Below are 22,060 nucleotides of genomic sequence, written 5' to 3'. Positions count from 1 at the left end.
GAATGCATCTGTGATAATAATAATCCAATAATTTAATATAACCTATAATAGTAGGCTATGACAATCACAGGGTCCATTCTTATATAAGCAGTATGAGTCATTTTAATTTAATTGAATTGAGTACATTTAACTGATAGGCCTGTTGCTTACTTTTACTGAAGTGACATTGTCAATACATGATTTTAAAATGTAATGAGTTATGTTGATATTTTAGTATTACTAAGTAAGGAAATGACATTGCTGTGACTAAAAATTCTAAGTAAAAATCTGATACTTTTCAGTGGTGGATAGAGATCCTTTACATTTTTTACTTAAAGTACGGGGATTAGAGGAGTAAGCAACCTGTACCATATTCTATCTGAAATTTAGAATTTTAGGATTATATCACAAAGGAAAAGAGTACTGTGCAATTACTTTAAAAAAATGCATGCCTTGAAAATAACCTGTTTCTGTACATGTGTTGTTATTCCTCCAGTATCAGTGAGGACATACTAAAGCCCACGGCTGTCAAACACAGGTTTTTGTTTCTTTTTGGTCCTCATAGGATGAAAGAAATGCGACTTGGGGGATAATTTGTACAACAGTAAAATGCACGTGTTTAATATCATTTTCAGACAATTAAAACTGTTGAAGAAAAATAAGTAAGACTGTGAAACAGAAATTTGAAGTAACCTAACTTGTAATACTTTTATTATGGATTATGGAGATTATGGTTTTACGTGCACTCACGCTCAATACAATGCGCCATAAACCATTTATGACGTATTATACAAACCATTCATGACGGCTTATATTAAGCGTGAGTGAGTTACCAGTCGGACTTCCATAACTTCCCCTCAGTGAAGACGGAACTAACGTGACGGTCATGTGATTCCAGTCAGGACATGATTAGCGACCGCACTGTTTACCTTTCGCTGCAGTCAGAAACAGCAGAGGAATGCCAGACTCTCTCTCATAATGTACTCTCACGGCTCGGAAAGTTTAATCAAACAGGCAAGGTAAGGAAAGACATAAAAGAAGAACTTCCTGCGCCACCTTCAGTTCCTCTCTTCAGCTGCTTTACACTCGTCGAGTTACCGTTTCCTCTTCTAAGCTAACAATGCTAAAGCTAGTAGCCTGTCAAAACCCCACTACGCTTTGTCATATTACTTCAACTTGTAATGTTTTCGTTCATTTAGAGTTACTGTAACAGCTGTGAATCACTAGTAGGACTGCTAACAATTATTTCTGTCATTGCGTCGATGTTTGTTACTATTTAAACGTAATTTACTGTGAATAATTTTGTTTAAAACCGTTACTTTCGTGTCAACGGGTTGATTAGTGATCAAATATGGAGGTGATTAATGTGTCAATAATCAGGTGGTGAAATATTCAAGCAGTACGTCTAGAAGGACTTTTCAGAGGCAAAACCAGGTGCTCTGTGTGTCGTTTCCAGAGAGATTCAGGAGTCTGAGCTGCAGAAGTTTCACAGCAGATTAGTGAAGCTGCTCCAGGGGAAGGACCTCGGCCATGAGGCTGTCGACTCCCTGCAGAGGCTGCACCTCATCCTCTCTGCTACCAAGTACACCAGGACGTAAGGGCTCCCACCGACATCTGCCATGCACCATACACCATGCACGATCCCTCTGTCCGGTCCTCATTCCTTTCAACCTGCTCCATTATCTAACTCCTTCCTTCCTTCCTTCACTCACTCCCTCATCCTCTCTCTCCCCCTTTTACTGTCTGTGGTGATCTCACCTGCCCTCTCAGTCAGCAAACACAAACTGCCACAATGTTGAGCTTCAACTTCCCCAGTCATCAATCTTCTATTCCGGCTCCAAACTCTTTAATACTCAGTGTGAGCTTTGATTCATAACGTATCTGCCGCACGTCTCCTCTGTTATCACCGACCACAGGTTGCCCCCAGAGCTTCAGAAGAGACTTCAATCCCTCCTCTCGTCACCTGCGGAGCAGTTTCAGGTGCTGAGCTCAGCTGTGCTCAGAGAGACACTGCCCCTCTCTGGTCAGGAAGCAAACTACAACCAGGAGAACTTCACTCAGCTCAACAGTCATGCTGCTGCCCTGCTGCTCTCACAGGTGTGCAGTAATGTGGGTTTTTTTTCTTTATTTTGAGAAATATATGAGATGACCTAAACACTGTCCTGCAAACTTAAACCCCCAACAGGCTGGATCCAGGGCCGATGTGTCGTCACTCTGCGCTCATCTCCTCCGCAGTCTGGACAGCCGACAGTCGGAGGGGCCAGCCAACTCGCTCACACACTCCCTGCCGATCCTCAACAGCGTCCTCACACACAGCCCAGAGTGCCTCACTGCAGGTAGCAGACAGAGAGTGGGGCAAAGTTGAAATAGAAAATGTAAAAGACATCCAATCAGTGATCGAGCGAATTCCACATGCACACAAATCAGCATCCTTTGTCCTTCCCTCCACCTGACTTACAGATCACGTGACCCTCCTGAGTAAAAAGCTTGTGGATTGGTTGCGTTACGCGAGCATCACTCAGGGAGGCGGTGCTCCCTCAGGAGGGTTCTTCACGGGGCCCAGGTCACGTCAGGTATCCACTTTCATATTCACTCTTTCACTCATGTAGAAAGTGGAGAAAATTACTTTTTTTTTTTTTACGTCTTTGTATCTGTGTTTTTCTATCAGCCGGTACCGATAGCAGAGCTGGATGGGACGGTGTCGGGGGATTTCTTCACTGTGCTGTGTGTGGGCCAGAGCTTCACTGAGGACCAGTGGATGAACGTCTACTCCTTTTCCATGCTCCGCCATTGGCTCCTCACCTACCACTCTGTTTCCAACGGCAACAATACAGCTGACACTGGTATGACCTATCCCGCCAATAATAACAACAACCACACAAGCGTTTGCCTCCCCATGCTATAGAGGCTCATTGCTTCATGTCACAGCTACAGAGAACATGCAAGGAACATCAGTCTCAAAGTACCTTTCGTACCACTCGTCTCCGATGTCCTGCTCTGTGTTGTCGTCATCTCCAGCAAACAGGCTGCAGCTCAGCCTCTCCCTCAGTAATGGTAAGACGCGCGAGGTTCGTGGACCGTCCCTGCATGCGCGTGCTTCTAAGAAGCTGCACAGAAACTAAACTCTTTTAACCTCGGGATGTTCAACTCACGACCCTCGAAATGACTCTCACTCGATCTCACGAGCCGTCCTGGTCTGTGACTTCTTAACCACGCTTTCACCTTTTACTCTTCCTCTAATGTCCGTGGATGAATCACAGCGACGAATGACTAATAAACTGCTCTAACAATGGCCGCATTCAGATTCTCTTTCATATTTCTATACTTAAAATACTCTACACTATACATTTGTTGTAGGTCTTCAATCTTCATTAATACTTCAATCAAAGTACAGTGTATGCATGTAGATATCTAATTTATATGAATGCATATCAACGATTAACCTAACGGTCTTTAAACCTTTCTAATCATCTCTGATCTAAACCCTCAACAGCCAGCTTAATCTTAAAGGTTTAAGTTTAACGGTGCACGGTGGAGTTTCTGGTTAAATTACTAAACGTGCCACTAAATCACGTCGTTCTGGCGGCTAAAATGAGAAGTCCCTCTTGATTGAAGTTTTTTGTTTTCTGTAAATCAAGGCAAGGTTGTGATTTACATTAAAAAACATCTTTCGATTCATTATAACTCCTGTTCTCCGTTCGGCAACAAGCAGTTTGAAAGTACACCACGATGACGATAAATCCTCTTTTCTGTCAGAATGTTTTTGAGTCGTGACCTCTGACCCCCCCCCCCCCCCCCCCCCTGCGTTGCAGATGACCGGTCGGAGGTGGACGGGTCGGTGGTTTCCATGCTTTCGGCGACCTCCTCCTCCAGCCGCCTGCTGCCTCCGAAGGAGCGTCTGAGAGAGAAGGCCTTCCAGTACTGCCAACGCCTCATCGAGCAGAGCGATCGCAGTGAGTGTGCGCCCATTAAACTCGTGTGTGTGTGCGTGTGTGTGTGAGTGAGTGAGTGAGTGAGTGAGAAAAGTAGCTTGCGTAGTTGTAAATCCAGATTTTGAATCGAAAGCTTACGGATAAGGTTGTCTTGTATTCTTTTGCGTCAGTACGTTATAGTTTACTCGGTGTCAGTGTGAACTGATGAAATGTTTATTCTGCTTTTTGTCTCAGAGGCACACAAACGGACGGATACAGACCTGCAGAAGGCGGTGAGTCTGTGTTCTGGTTCTGTTTCTGGTACAATCAAGCCTCCACCTCAGCGTCACACGTGTCCTCTTCGTCACTGCACATCTACACATGTAACGGCTGAATACGTGTTCATTCTAATCTATCCGCGAGCAGAAAGCTATTGGGGGGGAAATGTGGGAAATAATCGTGAAAATAGAGTAAAAAGATCAGACTTCTTGAAGAATGATCGACACAGACCTCACATCTTTCCCACAACATTGGAACCAGGACTTTATACTGGTGCCTTTTAATGCGTCCGTCCTGTTCCCTCTCTTAGTGTCTGGTGGAGGCGGTGTGTATCCTCGACTGTGTGTGTGGGGAGGACGCCTCGCTGGTCTTCCGAACGTTCCCGTGCATCAAGGCGCTCTTTGGTCGGCTCAGCTCGGACCTGTCGTTCGCCAGAGTGCTGCTGCCCATAGCTCAGTTCTACCTCAACCATGGTGTGTGTTCACATCCAATCACATATATGCACGAGTATGGAGTCGTGCACATAAGTTCTTTCACGTCGCCGGTTCGGCAGCTTGATTCGCGAACAACAGAAGCATTTTCATTTTAAAACCGTGTCCTTGAACCTGTCCAGGCGAGATGGCTGCGGTGGATTGTGAGAGTGTGTGGACGCTGGTGTTCAGACGGTTCCCCGCTGAGCTGTTCAACGACTCATTCCTGGCACACGAGTTTCTACGCTTCCTTCGACTGAACCTTGAGAGCCTACAGCTCCGAGTCCCACAGTACTCCCACTCCTTCCCAAACCTGCTGAAGGTAAAAAACCTGAGAAAACGCATCCACGCAGTGATGTAGAGATCTTTCTGACTGTTTTATACTCTACACGTGCCTTCTGTAGGCTGGTGAGGAGTACATCTCGCACCACGTGAGGGATACACAAGCCTTCTGCTCTTTGTCTGTCTGTTGCTAATAGTTCTTAGCGTGGGACAGCCCGGCCGTGGTGGACGACTTTGTGGATCTGCTGCCTTCTCTGGTAACAGCTGGAACTGCAGTGGAGCTTCTCCACACTCTGCTGGACCTGCCCTGTCTCTCTGCCACACTGGTCTTGCAAGTCAGGTGCAGCCACATATCAGAGCAAAACTACCTAATAGACAGATTTTACTGTGTACCACCATCTTTACTGTGTGCGTGTGCGTGCGTGTGTTGCAGGTCAACTTGTTTGCCCATCTCTGAGCCGGGGGGGCGTGGCCTCCTGTCACTTGATGCATTTCGAAACCAATCTTTCCGAGGGCTTTTCCTCTTCCTGCTTCGAGGGGAGGCGGGCTCAGGTGTACATCAACAGTTTGACATTTTGGGAATTTCCTTTTTTTTCTCCTGATATAAGTTGTTTATCAGTGAATATTTATAACAAATTGCATGAATCCGATGCAGATGGCTATGACATTCGACGGTGTATTTTAATTCATATTGAGTGCGTCTTTAAGACTGCCTATCACAACAGTGGCTGCAGGTAAACGTCTGTCTTTGCTCTTTTCTCTCTTGCTCCACAGGTGACACAATAGACCGACTGAGCACGCTCCACGAGCTGCTGGCTGAGACTGCTGATTGGCAGAGAGTCGTTCAGTGTGCACAGACTGCCCCCATGCTGTTACACATTTTTTTCGACACAGTCATTGAGGTGAAGAGATTAAACGTTCAATTCATTACAAACTGCAACTACCGCACACTAAAATGCTTATGAAAACCATCTTATGTATGTGTAGGTAGCTGATGAGAAGCTGTTAGCCCACTTGGTTCAAGCGATGCTGGAGAGAAGCAGCCTCCTCCTCAACATCCCGAAATACAACAAAGAGATACACAGGTACACCAAAATGTACCCGGTAGAGCTGAAGTGTTACTCTGCTGTCTGTCTTCACCCTGATCTCCTCACTTCCTCTTTTTCTGCAGGGTGTTCAGCTGCCACCTGCTGAGGATGTGCAAGCTCCACCCGTCGCTGGTAGTGGACCAGTCTCACGAGCTGCTGGAGTTCGCTGGAGCCACAGCCAAGGTCTACAGCAAAGAGGAAGTCTACACACACGTGGTAAAGATACTGTATGTGTGTCTGCATAACACAGAGGGTGGCAGAGAGGAGGACCGTGCTGACTTGAGGATCATACTTTTTCCTTTGTGTATGTTCTGGATCCTCAAATCTCAGCATCCTTTCCATTGTATTGGAATGTGTGTCAAATATCACAACAACAAAAAAAGTGCAACAACAAAAAAGTCGTTGACGGCGAGATGATATTGATCTTGTTTGGCGTTCAGGTGTGGGTGCTGGGAGAGTACCTCTCGGCGTCGTGTGACTCTCGCTGCTCCGTGAGGCTCATCACTTCCTGTTTTGAGACGTTGGAGGCGGTGCTGTTCGAGATCACGTCGTCCGCCGCGCCCCCCGGAGCGGATTGCCCCGTCCCAAGAGTCGTCACCTCTCTAATGAGCGCTCTGGCTAAACTGGCGTCGCGATCGCATGACCTCATACCCAGGTGACAGCCACACACACACACACACTTACATTTTTTTATATATATTTACTCGTATCAGGACATGTCATGTAATTGTGTTGTTTCTTTTCTATTTCAGGGTGTCTCTGTTCCTCTCCAAGCTAAGAACGGTAACCAGAGGGGGGCCAGTCGCCTGGTGCTCGGATGAAGAGGACCTTGTTGCCATAGTAACTCGAGGTGAGGAGTTGTGGTCGCTGCTGAAGGCTCCCGGTGTGGCTCAGAGCGTCCTGACCCCTCCCCCACCCGTCACCACACCCCAGTGGCACAGAGACTCCAACGTGGCCATGCCCCTGCGACTGCGGGCCCTCACCAACCTCACACACTCACAGTGACACACACACACACACAAACACACACACTGATATTCACACACACACACATCATCATCATCATCATCATCATCATCATTTTGAATTCACACTTTAGAGATTCCCTCATGAAAGGGACATGCTGATGAATCTGGTGTGAAATGTGCACATTGTTTTTGTTAATAAATTACATTATTTGATTGACACTTTATGTGATGAAACGTTTTTTTGGCAACTACAAAATACACCGACCCCTCCCAGAGTAATATAGAGTCTCCTCTTTAATTCAGTGAAAATACAATTTTACAAAATAGATCATCTGATTTGAAAAAGCTCACTTCCTGAGTAAGTGCTCCACTTCTAGAGGTTCGGGAGAACCTGCAAGTGTGGTCTATGCAGTGGACGAAGTACAAAAATGAAGACTGTAAAAATAAACAATGGTGTACAACATGCCCATGTGGTAATTCTGTCAGATTTTAGGAAGCGCTCAAGGATAAGAGTTACACTAGCTCGAGATTATCTTTCAAATAACATGACGGTAAATTATGAGACTTGATTTTGAGGCGGATTCAAGACGACTGTAAATCACAATAGAATCACAAATGGACCAGTAATCCTCGACCGTCGACCTTTATCTGGAAGAAAAGCAGCTCAACTCTTAACTCGTATCGGTGCGTCACCCAGCAGCTGATGCACAGTGACCGTAAGTCTGTCTGCAGGTGGCTTAATGCAGTCAAAGTCTGTTCGAAATATCACACTAATCTACAATTCATACTAAATTCGACAACGTAGTTTGATATATGCAGTGCCTTCCAACTGCACAGTGTGTGCATTTTGTGATCGTGAGAAATGCCCACATGTGTACACATGAGCAGAGTATGAGGCGTGAGCTCATTGGACACACTCAACCGTCCCAAAATGCATTGCGGCTCTTCAGACTGTTCGATGGCAGACGGTTCACAAGATGAACCGTTGGATAAAATGATTACAAATGAAGGTTGCTGTAGAAAACACGTTTAACGCTAAAACATTTCATCATTTTAACTTGCCTTAATTAAAGGGCCAGTGTCCAGCATTTAGGGGGATGCAGTACTAAGTCAACCTAAGAGTGTTTGTTTATGAAACCATTGGAAGTAAGGGTGCCGTATGTGCCAACTCTTATAGTTTCATACTTTGCCGCTGTGCAAAATGGACAAAACCAGTTAGCACCAGTGTAAAGGAATGCCTTTGTGGTAGGTTTTAGCACATCTCTTATGGTTGGAATATGGAAAGGGTGGATTCAACTGGCCTCTGCTAGTTTAGCAAGTGTAGTCACAGTCTGTATAAGTTCTGTTACTGAGATGTTTGATTGAGGGAATAGACAAAAATAGACATTTTTATCGGTTTATTTGCTTTCTGTGTGAAGAAGCGCTTTAGCAAATTGTCAAACTGTTCTTTGAACTGAACACGTTTGGTCCCGTCGGGCTGAATGTTCACGCATCAGTCCGTTCTATAACTAGCATGTTAAAACGACAGTAAGAGGGTTTTGGCCCCAACAGTGGATCATTTCATCTGCAGCTGTCGGTGCTGACGGTCAGACCACGTCGTCACCGGCCCTCCAGGTGTAGCCTCGTGAGTCCGGTTAGCTGTTGTCGAAACACAGTCTCGCGACTGGAATTTCCTTCTGTCAGTCAGCCGCGTGGCGTGGAACTGTGCGATGATCTCCGGTGAGAGCGGCTGGTCACCTCGATGTCTGCAGCAGTGGCCCGGGTAAGTACAGGTACCTCCAGATGGCGTAATAATGAACGCACGCTCCTGCTGCGACGAACAGATGCCAGATGGCGTGGGCGAACGGGACGAGGCCATCGCTCTTAAAGAAGGCCATGCCCACCACATAGAAGACCCCCCCCACCGCCAGTTCACACACACCTGTGCGCTCCACCTGTAACAGTCCAAACAGTCACATAAGTGAAGCGTCGGTAGAGTATAGAATATAAAGCTCAAACAAATAAAGAGCATGTTTTGCTCAATTTATTTTATTTGTGCTTTACTATTGCAAAAAAAGTTTAAAAATGAATGATAAATATTAAAATTGGTAATACTTTGTGGCTTATATTTTTGCCAAATGTTTCCCAAAGAACACAGAATCTTTGGTTGAAATGTGAATTAATCTGCTGTAGAAAATAGTCCCCAATAAATCTGTTTCAATAAAGTATGTAAAAAAAAACAATTCAGAGCCCATCAGCTTTAGTAAATGATAATAACTATACAATTATATGTTTCTAATCCACTTATAAATATTTACATCTTCAGCAGGAATGAATATGCTTGAGGATGAGAACCACAGACAAGGTAGAAAGGTATTAAGAGACAGACTAAAGTTTATTGATTTTGGTCTTTTCATGGGATTTGTAGACAATAAAAATATATAATTTCTGTCATATAACATATTACAATTTAATAAAATCCTACCTGGGACAAAGTGAATCTAAAACATGCACTTTGTTCCAGTAACTAGATGTGATTTGAAGGTAATGGGCTCAAACAAACCACCTGTTTGGTTCTTTAACTACTGACAGTGTGTGATTCAAACACAATAGCAGGAAGCCCGCTGCAGCGGAAGACGGCTCACAGCAGAAAGCGCTTTCTTTTTCCCAGAAGCAGGTTTGTGTTTTGTGCTTACCATAGACAGGATGGCCAAAGCAGGAACGACCCCCATGGCCACATATCCAAACAACTCGACCAGCTTGTACCTGCAGGTAGAAAACAGACGACGTGAAAACACGACCTGATCTTCTATGCAATTGTTTCTGCTTCAAACAGCAGTCCAGTGCTTGCTGTAAACACTCGGGGGACGGGAGTTTGGTCTCAGGTTGATTGTGTCAAAGCGGGGACACGGGAGAGACACAGAGGCGGGCCGTGTTACCTCTCGTGGAAGAAGAAGACGTACACGGATCCTACACAAGCCATGACCCATATCAGCCAGCGCATGTGGCACGTCCAGGGCCCCAGCTCCCTCAGCATCAACCTGAGGAGACACAGCGGGGACGGTCACTATCTGAGCCGGGTACGTTATCCACGCAGACTGTGTGTGGAGCTCCTTGAACCCACCAGGGAGAGTAGGAGGCCGCTATGAAGAAGTAGATGGCCATTCTGTCGCACATGTGGAAACGCTGCTCCACCTTCCTACACACGGGCAAAGAGAGGGAGAGCTCGTTTAGAAATCGTGACAACCTTTATGCAGTTTAATCCATAATCTCTAACTACACAGGACACAGTCTGCTAAAAAAAAATGATTTGGCATATTTGGTTGTTGTGAAAACACACCCACATGCACAGATGCAAACATCCCGTGTCCTCCAACGTATAAAACTTGGTGTGTCTTTTTGGGACTCCTATGTGTGACATGCCGGAGGAGTTGTTTCAGAGTGCGTGTCTATTCCCCACATTCTTAGTTACATAATGTGAGTGTGTGTTTGACTGTTGATTTGTGAGTGAATGCTTTTTGAGAGGGTGCGAGGTGAAGTTGATGTGAAGTATTTTCATTACCACGCCACATCTGGCGTTTGCTCCCTGCCCTTCTGGCTCGGTCCTAATTAACAAACTGTATGTCTGAGTGTGATGTAAATGTCTACCGGAGCAGCACATAAACACACACATGTACATCTGGCAAATCCCTACCAGCGCTTTTCTGCTACACACACACACACACACACACACACCGGAGGTGGCTGATTTTCCAGGCAGCTCTGTGGAAGAGTGTTGAGGTGACAAACAGGCCGGTGAGACCGCTCCCATAGAGCCAGGCCGCCACACGATGCCATTGGTCCACAGACAGGAAGTAGAGCACAGAGCCGCCCACCAGACTGGGAAGGATCCACAACTGGAAAAGATCCAAAAGACACATTTTACTTGGTAGATTTTCTTTCTTGTGGGAGAACTATTCTGCATTTGTCCTAAAACATCTGTGTTTCTGACACGTGCTAACGTTCTTCTCTGTCTCTCTGAATCCAGAAGAAACAGCTGCAAACCTCTGTGGAAGAAATTGTTCAACATTTAGGGAAATTTGCTTATTTGCGTTCTTATATGCTAGTTTATGAAGCTACCACCAGCAGCCGGTGAGCTTAGCTTAGCGCAAAGACTAAGAAACAGCTAGCCCGGGATGTTATATCGTGTATGTTTGATCTGTACAAAAAACAAAGTGTAAAAAACATCAATTTGCTGTTTCGTAACATGTCAGTAAGTGGATTTTGTTACCGTGGGACAGAACCAGGCTAACGTTAGCTGTTTCCAGGCTTGATGCTAAGCTAAGCTATCTGTCTGCTGGCTCTAGCTTCACATTCACCGTACACACACACGAGACTGAGAGTGGGATCAATGTCCTCATCCAACCCGAAACATCAAACTACTCCTTTTACTGATTCTGTATCTAGCGACGGTGAAGATGATACTTGATGTGTATGGGACACGCTGCCTGCGAAATGGCCCTGTTTGACTGAATCAGTGCATTTGAGGCTTTACAGTCATTACGGCCATGTTTTCTCTCTGTTTCCTTCCATGTCTGTCCGTCTGTTTCGTTCACTTTCTGACGGTTGGCGGAAGCGCACGGGGATTACATCGGATTAGAGAAAGCTACAGGGTGAATCACAGATTATAGCCTCTACAGCACGGCCCAAAATCCTCCATATTCCACCTCATTCCTCGCAATGCCCTCCATCTTTTCAGAGGCTTCTCTGAACTGACAGTCCAACCAAACGCAGAGCAGCCCCGGGGACGGCGTGGGATCGGGAGCGTAAACCAGAAAAACTGAAGAAGAACTTTCACTCTGAAAGTGTGTGTGTCTGTGTGTCTGTTTGGCTCACCCCATGTGTGGCACAGTTTGCAGCATGTTCATATTCAGTGGGCTGGTATCTCTTACTGGCTGGGACCCTGCAGTTCATGAACCTGAGAGAGAGGTGAGGGAGGAGAGTGAGAGAGAGACAGAAAGACGGGGGGGATGCAGATCGAGAGGGCAAAACAAAGTTCTGCTTTATTAGTTAATAAGTTACTGTGAGCTGAACCCACGACGGCCAAAGGTGTGTGTGTGTGTGTAGGTGTGTGCGTGCGTGTGTGCATGTGTGCGTATGATGGTCATTCTTGAAGGATTTACAGGTCTGTAATCCACATCACCTTGTCTGAATTTTCGTGTGCCTCATGGTTGCTGGGGCAACTGTCCGCGTCGCTATGGTCAACAGTGATGTCAGCGGCTGTACTGCAACAACAGGATACCACTGACCACTGACGATAAACTTTATTTGCATTATTTGTTTTGTTGCCACATACTACTGAGAAAGATACTTTGAGTGTGCGTGTGTGTGTGTGTGTGTGTGTGTGTGTAGTCTATTTAATCAGCAGTAAATCTCTCAATCCCAGTTTACAGGGAAAAACACATCTGGAGATGTTACGAAACCACATTTTATACGACTAGCTACACACACACACACACACACACACACACACACACGAACACACGCACGGTAATTTGAATGCAGCCTCTCGTGCAGGGCCACAGGTGTGTCTACGTTGGTGAGCTGTGTTGTGTGGTTACACATTTCGCCCGACGCCTCCTCATCACATGCACACACAGACATCACGCCTCATTTCCAACACACACACACACACACACACACACACACACACACACACACACACAAACGTCCCGTAGCGGTTTGTTTTAATTGTCTGTTAATTCTGCACAGGGGAGGAGAAAGTGAATCAGCAGAAGAAGAACCAGACAGAGGGACGCCATCACTTGCCACAACTCTCACCTTTAAGTCTATAAAACAGCTGATTATCAAAACACTCCTGTTAATGTCGCTGACATCTGGCAAAAAAACCCAGTTATTTTCAGAGTCCTAATCTTGCAAGCTGCACACATTTCAGTAAAAGAGTGACTTCTATATTATTGCATTGACTAGAAACAAGTTCAAATATTCCGTGAGACCACAAGATAATTTTTATCTGCAAATAAAAAGGATAGGAAGTGATGAAAGTCATTGTTTCTGCATTCAGAGAAGACACTACTGTATTTTATGGTGCTGCTCTCGGGATATCTTGATCACCAATTTCATCTTTAAAAAAATGTCACGTGTGCCCGCAGTTTGGTGGGCAGGAAGAGAAGGAGAAAGTAAAATGTATTGGTCGTCTTATTCTACGTTATAGAGCCTGAAGTGTGTGCGTGTGTTTGTGCACTCACCACCAGAACCCTCATAACAAGAATGTCGGTGTGTTCTCCTGTTGTGGGTCCAAGACATCAGGGCTCTCTAATGTGCAAAACACATCCGTCTTTCACACACAACCTCCACAAACACACACTTTCTTCCGTACCTCTCGTTTGTTTCGTTTTTTTTTTTTGCTTACCAGTGCTAATATAGCAGAGTTATTACATCAGTCTTACTCGCGTTACTGCTTTGAAAAATACTTTTCTCGGCTTGCCGTCACTTAAATATTGTCATGCGGACTCTTTTCACTTCTTTTAAAAGTGCTAAATTCAAATTCAGAGCATGTCTGTTGTCTCCACGCGGCTCTCAACGCGGCGACACACTAGCCGGCCCGTCTACGTAAACAAAGCACAGAAAATCTCAGATTATAACACACAGAGAGGGACTTAATTCTCCGGTCAGCTGGACATTACTCCACTACATCTGTACACAGCTAATAGTTCTTTACTGTGAATATTAATGCTCTGAATTTCAAATTTAGCAGCTTTAAAGTTTTGCTCACATGTGAATGTCTGCATGATTTCTGCTGCAAGATATCCTTCAATAAACCTGAGTCACATGCTCTATCATTCTCTAGATGTCATCGACATGAAGAAAACATTTACCGTAGTAACATTAGACTCCTGTTTGGCTGCCATTCCTTTAGTTTCCCCTGCAGTTCCACAGTGCACAACAAGAGAGCAGTTTTTTTTTCTTTCTGAGCACTGTTGCGGGATATCAATGGACCTGAATGTAGCACTCTGATGTCCTCTAATCGGTTATGACAGAACTGTGTGTGTGTGTGTGTGTGTGTGTGTGTGTAATGAACTGAAAGGACTCGCAGGCTCTGATCAGAGAGAGCATTGTTGTCCTCGTCAGCACACTATTCTTTCTCTTTTTCTCTCTTTCATGTTCTGAGATTCTCCACACGTGTGCGTCATATGGTTTCAATATATATGTTCTTCATGTGTGTGGTGTGTTTTTCACCTCACAGAGCGAGTGTGTGTTGTGAAAGCCCATTACAGCACATTCCATACATTAATAGGATCGGTTGCATCTAAGAGGATCAGAACTTTTGGATCATGGTGGGATAGTGTACACTGTAGGAATGTGTGTGTGTGTGTGTGTGTGTGTGTGTGTGTGTGTGTGTGTGTGTGTGTACACTCTCTGTAACTCCAGGGATATTCCTTTTCGAGCAAAGATTAAGTTCATCTCCTCTGGGACTCAAACTCTGGTTCTCACGATGATTGCCATCTCCCACACACACACACACACACACACACACACACACACACACACACACACACACACACACACACACACACACACACACACAGGAAGACAGGGTACATGGAGGCTAACTGACAGATGGATGCACTCACGCAGACTTCAACATGAGATACTGTAAACTGCTGTGTATGTGATGCCATCTCCTGTGAAATGCAGCAGCACATGAAACAAAAAGGTAACAACTGCTGAGCTCAAGCCAATGGAGGAACCTGATCCTCAGAGAGACAGTTGGGAGCATTGATGGAAATACAGTGATTTGATGGTGAAACTGAAAATGAAATCATGCCTGTTTCAGCCTGTTTGGGTAACTCAGCGGTAATAAAAGTAATGGTCTCCCAGCTTGTTGCTTCTCTCTTCATCTCTCGTTGACACACACACACACACACACACCCGCACACACACACACGCACACACACACACACACACACTAATCGATAACATGCCGTGTCCCTGTGCCAGCGAGTCAGTTCGCATGGATGCACAGGATGTAGCACACATAACAAAAACGTGCTGCAAGATATTAGCAGTCAAACTTTCCTGTGATTATATATAGAGAAATAAAATTAATTATTTAAAAAAAATACCTTCCAAATTGTGTCCTCTTAAAGTCCATTTCGTGCGTTTGGCCTCTGTGCGCGCGCGCGAGTTGGTGCGCTCTATTTACCAACAGCACGCCAGCGAGCGTCGTCTCCTCCTACGGATGTCCCATTCCGGATGTCCCACCGCCGCGAGTCCAAACATAAACACAAAAAAGTCCGAGAGGAACATCGACCACGCGGAGGCAACTCCACAACAACGAGCTCGCGACTTTATCTAAAGTGTCGGGACTCCTCCCGCGGGAAAACGACGTGCCATCCAGCTGAGGGACGCGGAGGCGACGCGTGAGGGGAAACTGTGCAAGCGTTTTGTTCCGAGTCTCAGATGTGTTCGCAGGATGTTCCGCGGGACTGGGTTTGTAACCCCTCCTCCCCCCTCCTCCCCTCCCCCCCCCCCCCTTTCCCCTATCCAGGCTGGTGATAACCACCAGCAAACAGCAACAGCTCCCCGCGACACAACAACTCCCTCTCCTGCCTCCGTTTTAAATGTTGTTTGGACATAATATACAGGGAAATACAGAGAATGGGACACAGGGGGGGAGACGACCAAGCATTAATAAATCATTTGAGAAAGTCATTCATGTTGTCGTGGGTGAGAAAATAATGTAAACACACACTGGCGGGCAAAAAAAGCACAATTTGTCAGCTGCAGTCAGGTTTTTAGAAGTCCAATGATCCCGAAACGCACCGCTGACCCTCAGAGAACACAAAACAATGTGTTCTCTCATTATTCTTCATTTCTTATTTAGCTGTCAACTGTTCAATGATGTATTCTGAACATTTTATTTGGTACTGAAAGTGACTGTACATTTGTTCAAATACTCACACTGAAGTATGTTGTTTTAGGTACTTGATCTTTCTTGGGTATTTATATTACTTTTACTCCGCTGTATTTCAGAAGTAGATATTCATCTGGCAGTTTAGTTACTTTACAGATTAAGACATAACAATATGTCATAAGATTATGATAAATGTATGGATTACGACACCTTGTTTAAGATTGAGTGGTTCTCAACATTATTGTTTATGGGGAGTTGGAGTGAATTCACCTCCTGTGACTCTGCTACAACAATAAAATGCTGCTTACACACTAATGTGTAACAGTCTATTAATGTGTAATATAGCAGCCACAGAGGGCATGTTTCTGCAGAGCAAATCTTTTTTTTTACTGGTATATTTAGTTGATAATGTGCTTCAGAGGAATTTTTAACGACGGAATACTACTTGTTTTGAGGTGTTTTTTTACATTCACATACTTTTAGATAAGTACACGTTTTCCACCACTGATTCTGATTTCCTAAATTCTCTGCCTACTGCCAGGAATAAACAGGTGGAGTTCTGTATTTATTTATTGGCCTTACAGTGGTGAAATGTAAATATGTTTTGTCTTAAAACATATGATTCAGCCTTTAAAATCCCCTGAAACGGTATGTGTTTACTTGTAGAGTGAAAGTTGCATCCAAGGTTCCTAACAGCCCAATATCACACCAATGCATCAAATAATGCAGCTAAAGCCTAAACCTAAAAAGTAAATGATTTAATGTGTCAAAGGGTTCAGTCTCAAACATGGCTGATGCAGATACAGACGACAGAGGACCAGCAGGGATAACAGACACATGTTGTTTGTTGGTATACTCAACTAATATGGTTCATCTTTGTAGCAGCGTTATGTTCTCTCTTGCTCAATTTATTTCGGAGATCCACTCATGCCTCCCTTTCACATAACACTCACGCGCAAACTGAATGGAAAATTAAATATTACCAAACAATAACTGTGGCCAGCAGTGGCCCTTTGTTGCACTGTGCAGCAGCTGTGTGAGACAGAACAGATACATTATGCAAACACAAACACACACACACACACACACACACACACACACACACACACAGACATCCAAACAACTTTCCGACAGAAATGTGTCACTGTGTTTACAGATGAGATTAAAAACAATGATAGTGGCCAGACAAGCATATTTGTACAGCGCATAGGTTTTATTCCCAACACACTGTACAGTTCACACACTGTGGGTATACAGCTAACACTGTACATGTGAAAAATATAGATTCGAGTGATTACATTCAAAAAATTAGAGCAGGTAGATTGACTTCATGTTAACGCCAAGAACCAAACATAAAAGACATGTATATTTTGTGGTATATTTTCTGTGTGTTACCATCAAAGCGTCATTGTCATCAATAAACGTGACTCTTTCTTACAAGCTGGATTATGCAACTTTGCTTTCTATTTGACAAACCCCGCCTCTGTCTCTCCGTCCACCATGTTTGTTTGGGGGCTATACGGCTTGTGTAAACCAAAGGCCATGTACACAGTGTGTTGGAGCTCTGCCTCTGCTGACGGACCTCTATTGGAGAGGCCGACACGCGGCCCCTGAAAGCAGTAAACTGGGCCAAAGGACACAGCTGGCACAGAATCACGACCACACAGGAGCAAACAAAGAAGCTCCTGATTAACTAAACGGAGCGAGTCACTGTGGTCTTTCCACAGAGGAAATGTCATAATGACTGCGTCTGTGATGCTCTTTAGGAGACCTCAGTTCTGCTTAGTAGTGCTTTAATAAAGGATCATGTACACACTATGTAGCCTACTACTTTGACATTTAGGTACTGAACTTATGCAACATTTGGTTTAATCAACATCATCGCTGTGAAGGACAACAGAGGCATTCAATCGGCTAAACGCAGGGGTTGAACGTAACGAAGTACCTTCACTCAAGTACTGTGATTATACAATTTCATGTTACTTTTTACTTCTACTCCACTGCCTTTTGGAGACGAAAATTGTTCATTTTACTCCAATACATTTACATGACAACATTAGTTACTCTGTAGATTTAAATGCAAAACAAATCAACTAATAAGTTATGATGTATAATTATGGATTAAGCTGTATAAAGTACTTTAAATTAGCCCCACCTCAGCTGCAACATTATGATGATCACATGAATGCATCATTAAATTATGATCCAATAATATATCATAACAGATATATCATTGTGAAATGGGCCATTCCGCATAATAATACTTTTACTTTTGGTACTTTAGGTATAATGTCACGCTAATACCTTTACTTGACTAAAAGATCTGAATACTTCTTCCACCACTGGCTAAGAGTTGATCGTGGTGGATTGGCTTTCTTCTGCCGGGGCAGTTGAGCGTTTGTGGTTTTCTCACCTTTGTCAATTTTGTGTCTTGCTTTCTTTCCTTTTTATTTATACTTGTGCCAAGCTGATAGTGATACTCTACATCCGTCTTTAGTTCTGTGAAATCCTCACACAGGGTGAGCAGCTGTCTGCAGTGCCTTTGGCTCTATGATGTTATCCATTGAAGCATTGGTATCGCTCACAATCACTCTCTGACATGCTCAGACTTACACCTGAAACTGCAACCTGAACTCACACCCAAAATTACACAATCGACACACATCAGATCAACATCAGAACAGTTTCCTTCTTCTCATCCCAGACTTCATCCCACGCCTATGTGTGTTTGTGTGTGTGTGTGTGTGTGTGTGTGTGTGTGTGTGTGTGTTTGTGATTTGTAAATGTAATTTATCCTTGTAGAATATCAGGAGGAGGTGCTGTTTTAAGACATGGGTAACTCCTTATACCAGAACAGTACAACATAAGGGACAAAGTGTATGAAAGATAATTATTTCTAATTAATAGTAGAGCCGTTGAAGTGAATAGCAGCTTTACAAACTGTGTGATAAAAACTAGATACAACATTAATATTCTATGTTAGGATGAGGTTAAGAGGAGATATGAGCTGGTGTGTATTGTCAATGATATGATGAATAAATATAATTAATATAGCCTACCAATCAAAGTCGACAGTGTATCTCGCCCCTTCTTTTCAGATGTTGTTTGCACATATTGACGATGGGTGGCGCTGTTTCATCAAATCACAAATAGTTACTGTACAGTGGAGTGTTTCCTGGAGAGCCGTGATTGCTCCTGCTGTCTCTGTCGCCCGTGGAGCCGCGACAACGGACAATACAAATATATTCTCGGTCATACCGTGTATGTTTACATTAATTGTCATCAGCACTGAGCACTTGACAAAACTGTCCTGGCTCTTTAATAAGGCACTGCACGCTGCGTGCCCGGCGCATGCGCAGTAAGGGGGAGCAATAGCCCCTGTGAAAAACAACAACAATCACTACAGCGGGGCAAGGAAAAAGAGATGGCTCCGTGAAGCGCAACACTCCTGGGCCTTATCGCAATACTAATCCCAGCCCAGCTGCTATTTCTACCGGAGCTTTGTATGTCGATGGTGTCGAGCCCATGAATTTAGCCAGTCAAAGCGGGGATGCTGGCGGAAGCCAGCTTCTCTTCGCCAACTTCAACCAGGACAACACGTAAGACAGGGCCGGGGGTCCGACGGCCTGTGCCGTTATATGGGTGACGTTAGTTAGCTCAGTGTGGACGGGGTGACAGGGCTCGATGTGAATTAGTCTGGAGGCGATGTCTCGCACGAGACATTACTACCAAATACACGCCAACTTTAGCTAGCTGTGCGCGCTGTCTAGTGGACGCTAGCATGACGTTACGTGCTATTTCACTAGCATAGCTTTTTTTAAGCTAACGTGAAGCTGTGTTGTCCCAGGCTAACTTTAGCCACAATACACATGTAGGCTAGGTGTCATGTAACTTCTCGGTGGGCTGTGGTGACGGTTGTTGTGATTAATATACAGTCTGGTAGAATAAATACATTTGTGTATGCTTTTGGGGCGCTAGCGTCCTTTCTTTGTAGGACTGACGCTACAGTTCGTGACTGTTTGATAGCGCTGTAACGGTCACACACTATTTATTGTAAACGAGATAAGTAACGTTAGCTAGACATGTGCCTTTGTGGTGCAGTAAGTCTGCTAAATGTCCTGCTGGTCCGCTCCGGACCACAGAGGCCTGTGGCTCTATTGCAAAACCGCTGCAGTCGTGTGACGACTGTCACAATGTGAGACCAGTAACTGTTCATCCAGTGACGCTGGGACCACTGATCACTGCGGTGTCCAGTTTAAAACGCCTCTGAGAGCTGCAGTGACGATACTGGAGCCTGTCAATACCGTGTGTGTGTGTGGGGCTGTGGTAGCGTTCTGATATAATAATAGTTGTTCAATGCTGCTGTTGTTTGTGTAGGTCCTTAGCTGTTGGCACCAAATCAGGATACAAGTTTTTCTCCCTGTCCTCTGTAGACAAATTGGAGCAGATATATGAATGTAGTAAGTATTGTCTTCCTACTTTTATTCTCTTTACTCTGTCAGGGAGCTGACTGAGTACAACATACTTGTGTATTGGGTTTAAAGCTACTTGTTCTACACTGACAGTATCACTATTGTGTTATATTATTGTTCAGTCATATCTTTTGAGTCAATGTTTTTGAATGCAGGCTCGGTTTAGACACGACCACTGCACTATTAGAGCAGTGCTGTCACTTTAAATATTCATAAAGTTTTAACTGGCACTTTCCCCACACACATACATCAAAGCCTCCTCCTTGTTATTGGACTTAGATACTCTACATTATGATTTATTATCTACAGCAGTCTTATTCTGCATGTGAACTATCCATGTGCAGTGAGCTAACCTGGAGACTCAAGTTGTGTAGTCAGACAAAGGCGATGAGTGTTTTCAGCCCGTAAGTGCTATAATCTATAATTCATGAATTAATTCATGTTCAGAGAGAGGCAGCTAATAAAAGATGACTGCATGTCACCGAGCGAACGCTGTGATGACTTGTGTGTGTGTTTGTCCCCACAGCGGACACGGAGGATGTGTGCATTGTGGAGCGTCTGTTCTCCAGCAGCCTGGTGGCCATTGTCAGCCTCAAGGCGCCCAGGAAGCTCAAAGTCTGTCACTTCAAGAAGGGAACCGAGATCTGCAACTACTCCTATTCCAACACCATACTGGCTGTCAAGCTCAACAGACAGGTAGGAGGACAGGGGGGGGGGGGGGCGATACCTGTCTTTCAGACGCATTCTGTCTCACGCATTTCTCAAACAACAGGAGACTCATTCATCTTCAGATGTCCTCGTTGGTTAATATATCGGTGTCTAATTAGTGTGTGCCTGTGACACTGATGAGGTTGATGTTGTGTGGTTCCTCTGCAGAGGCTGATAGTGTGTCTGGAGGAGTCCCTTTACATTCACAACATCCGAGACATGAAGGTGCTGCACACGATCAGAGAAACTCCACCCAACCCTTCAGGTGAGTGTGAAGCATGACGAGCAACGTGGTACAGTGTGTGTATAGTATGTGGTACACTTCAGAAAAATTAGGATTCTTCCTTCTCTGTATACTATGTGCTCAAACTGAAACCAGGGGCGTGACCTTCCTCAGGTTTTGGTTTCTCTTTCATATTTACAAGATTATTTGTAGTGAACAATTAACTCCATTTTGTTTGCCGTTGCCCTAACGGCTAAAATCAACAACAACCTGTCGCCGCAGTCTGAGTTACTTCTGTGATATTTCTCTGTTTAATATAACCACTGAACAAAAACCCGCCCGTGCAGTCAGAACTATTCTCAACATCTGGATGATTGTGATCACCGTGTACTTCAGTCGTTCTTTCAGTCTCACTGATTGTCACGTTGAGATGAATGTGGTTCTGTTGGAGTCTGATTTATCTTTCTTCCTTTTGTTAATCCGTCTGTGTTTGTGCTCATTGTTTCTCCAGGATTGTGCGCCCTTTCCATCAGCAATGATAACTGTTATCTGGCTTACCCAGGCAGTGCTACGATAGGAGAAGTTCAGGTGTTTGATACAGTCAACCTGGTAGGTGAACACTGTAAAGGCCTCTGCCCTTCAATACAAAGCTCTTATGTGCATACAAATACTTGTTGCATGTATATAGCTGAGGTGCTGTTGCTTATTACATTGTATAGTGTTTGTTGTATGTCATTCTGTAAAAGACCAGTGCTTCCTATCATCAGTCACAGCTGACACTCTG

At 44.5% G+C, this 22,060-nt stretch overlaps 3 protein-coding genes across 5 annotated transcripts in view; 2 read left to right on the top strand and 1 right to left on the bottom strand.

Moving 5' to 3' along the window:
- The first annotated feature begins 867 nt into the window (after nt 1-867).
- ap5z1 (adaptor related protein complex 5 subunit zeta 1) lies at nt 868-7,184 on the top strand. Of its 2 annotated transcripts, XM_079282360.1 has the most exons (18): nt 868-998; nt 1,436-1,573; nt 1,896-2,076; nt 2,165-2,315; nt 2,440-2,552; nt 2,648-2,822; nt 2,908-3,033; nt 3,792-3,932; nt 4,146-4,183; nt 4,480-4,642; nt 4,783-4,961; nt 5,119-5,261; nt 5,355-5,473; nt 5,696-5,823; nt 5,909-6,006; nt 6,093-6,225; nt 6,450-6,664; nt 6,762-7,184. In XM_079282360.1, the coding sequence occupies exons 1-18, from the start codon at nt 958-960 to the stop codon at nt 7,012-7,014; spliced, it is 2,535 nt and encodes an 844-aa protein (XP_079138486.1). In that variant the 5' UTR covers nt 868-957; the 3' UTR covers nt 7,015-7,184. The 2 variants fall into 2 exon arrangements, with proteins under 2 accessions (XP_079138486.1, XP_079138487.1); XM_079282361.1 differs by lacking the exon at nt 2,908-3,033.
- A 1,028-nt stretch (nt 7,185-8,212) lies between these two features.
- mmd2a (monocyte to macrophage differentiation-associated 2a) lies at nt 8,213-15,212 on the bottom strand. The gene is made up of 7 exons (XM_079281900.1): nt 15,083-15,212; nt 11,832-11,913; nt 10,692-10,852; nt 10,081-10,155; nt 9,896-9,997; nt 9,653-9,722; nt 8,213-8,911 (listed from the first exon to the last, which is right to left on the bottom strand). The coding sequence occupies exons 1-7, from the start codon at nt 15,109-15,111 to the stop codon at nt 8,711-8,713; spliced, it is 720 nt and encodes a 239-aa protein (XP_079138026.1). The 5' UTR covers nt 15,112-15,212; the 3' UTR covers nt 8,213-8,710.
- A 4,035-nt stretch (nt 15,213-19,247) lies between these two features.
- Nucleotides 19,248-22,060, top strand: part of wipi2 (WD repeat domain, phosphoinositide interacting 2) — a 7,010-nt gene continuing 4,197 nt past the window's right edge. For both annotated transcript variants that reach the window (XM_079281270.1, XM_079281269.1), the window contains exons 1-5: nt 19,248-19,472; nt 20,251-20,333; nt 20,872-21,041; nt 21,222-21,318; nt 21,788-21,885. In XM_079281270.1, coding sequence (XP_079137396.1) covers nt 19,399-19,472; nt 20,251-20,333; nt 20,872-21,041; nt 21,222-21,318; nt 21,788-21,885 — 522 coding nt within the window. In that variant the 5' untranslated portion in view covers nt 19,248-19,398. The remainder of the gene's footprint in view (nt 19,473-20,250; nt 20,334-20,871; nt 21,042-21,221; nt 21,319-21,787; nt 21,886-22,060) is intronic.

This window comes from Melanostigma gelatinosum, assembly GCF_949748355.1.
Source record: "Melanostigma gelatinosum genome assembly, chromosome: 13".
NCBI lineage: Eukaryota > Metazoa > Chordata > Actinopteri > Perciformes > Zoarcidae > Melanostigma > Melanostigma gelatinosum.
Note: the sequence above shows the minus strand (reverse complement) of the source record. Positions and strands in the feature narration are given on the sequence as shown.

Bases quoted from the DNA above. Each gene is read 5' to 3' on its own strand.
- ap5z1 (XM_079282360.1), top strand. From the start codon at position 958: ATGTACTCTCACGGCTCGGAAAGTTTAATCAAACAGGCAAG. The intron at 999-1,435 runs GTAAGGAAAGAC...TGTCGTTTCCAG, and splicing joins AGTTTAATCAAACAGGCAAG to AGAGATTCAGGAGTCTGAGC. The intron at 3,933-4,145 runs GTGAGTGTGCGC...TTTTTGTCTCAG, and splicing joins CATCGAGCAGAGCGATCGCA to AGGCACACAAACGGACGGAT.
- mmd2a (XM_079281900.1), bottom strand. From the start codon at position 15,111: ATGGACTTTAAGAGGACACAATTTGGAAG. The intron at 9,998-10,080 runs GTGGGTTCAAGG...GTGTCTCCTCAG, and splicing joins GCGGCCTCCTACTCTCCCTG to GTTGATGCTGAGGGAGCTGG. The intron at 9,723-9,895 runs GTAACACGGCCC...TTCTACCTGCAG, and splicing joins GTCTTCTTCTTCCACGAGAG to GTACAAGCTGGTCGAGTTGT.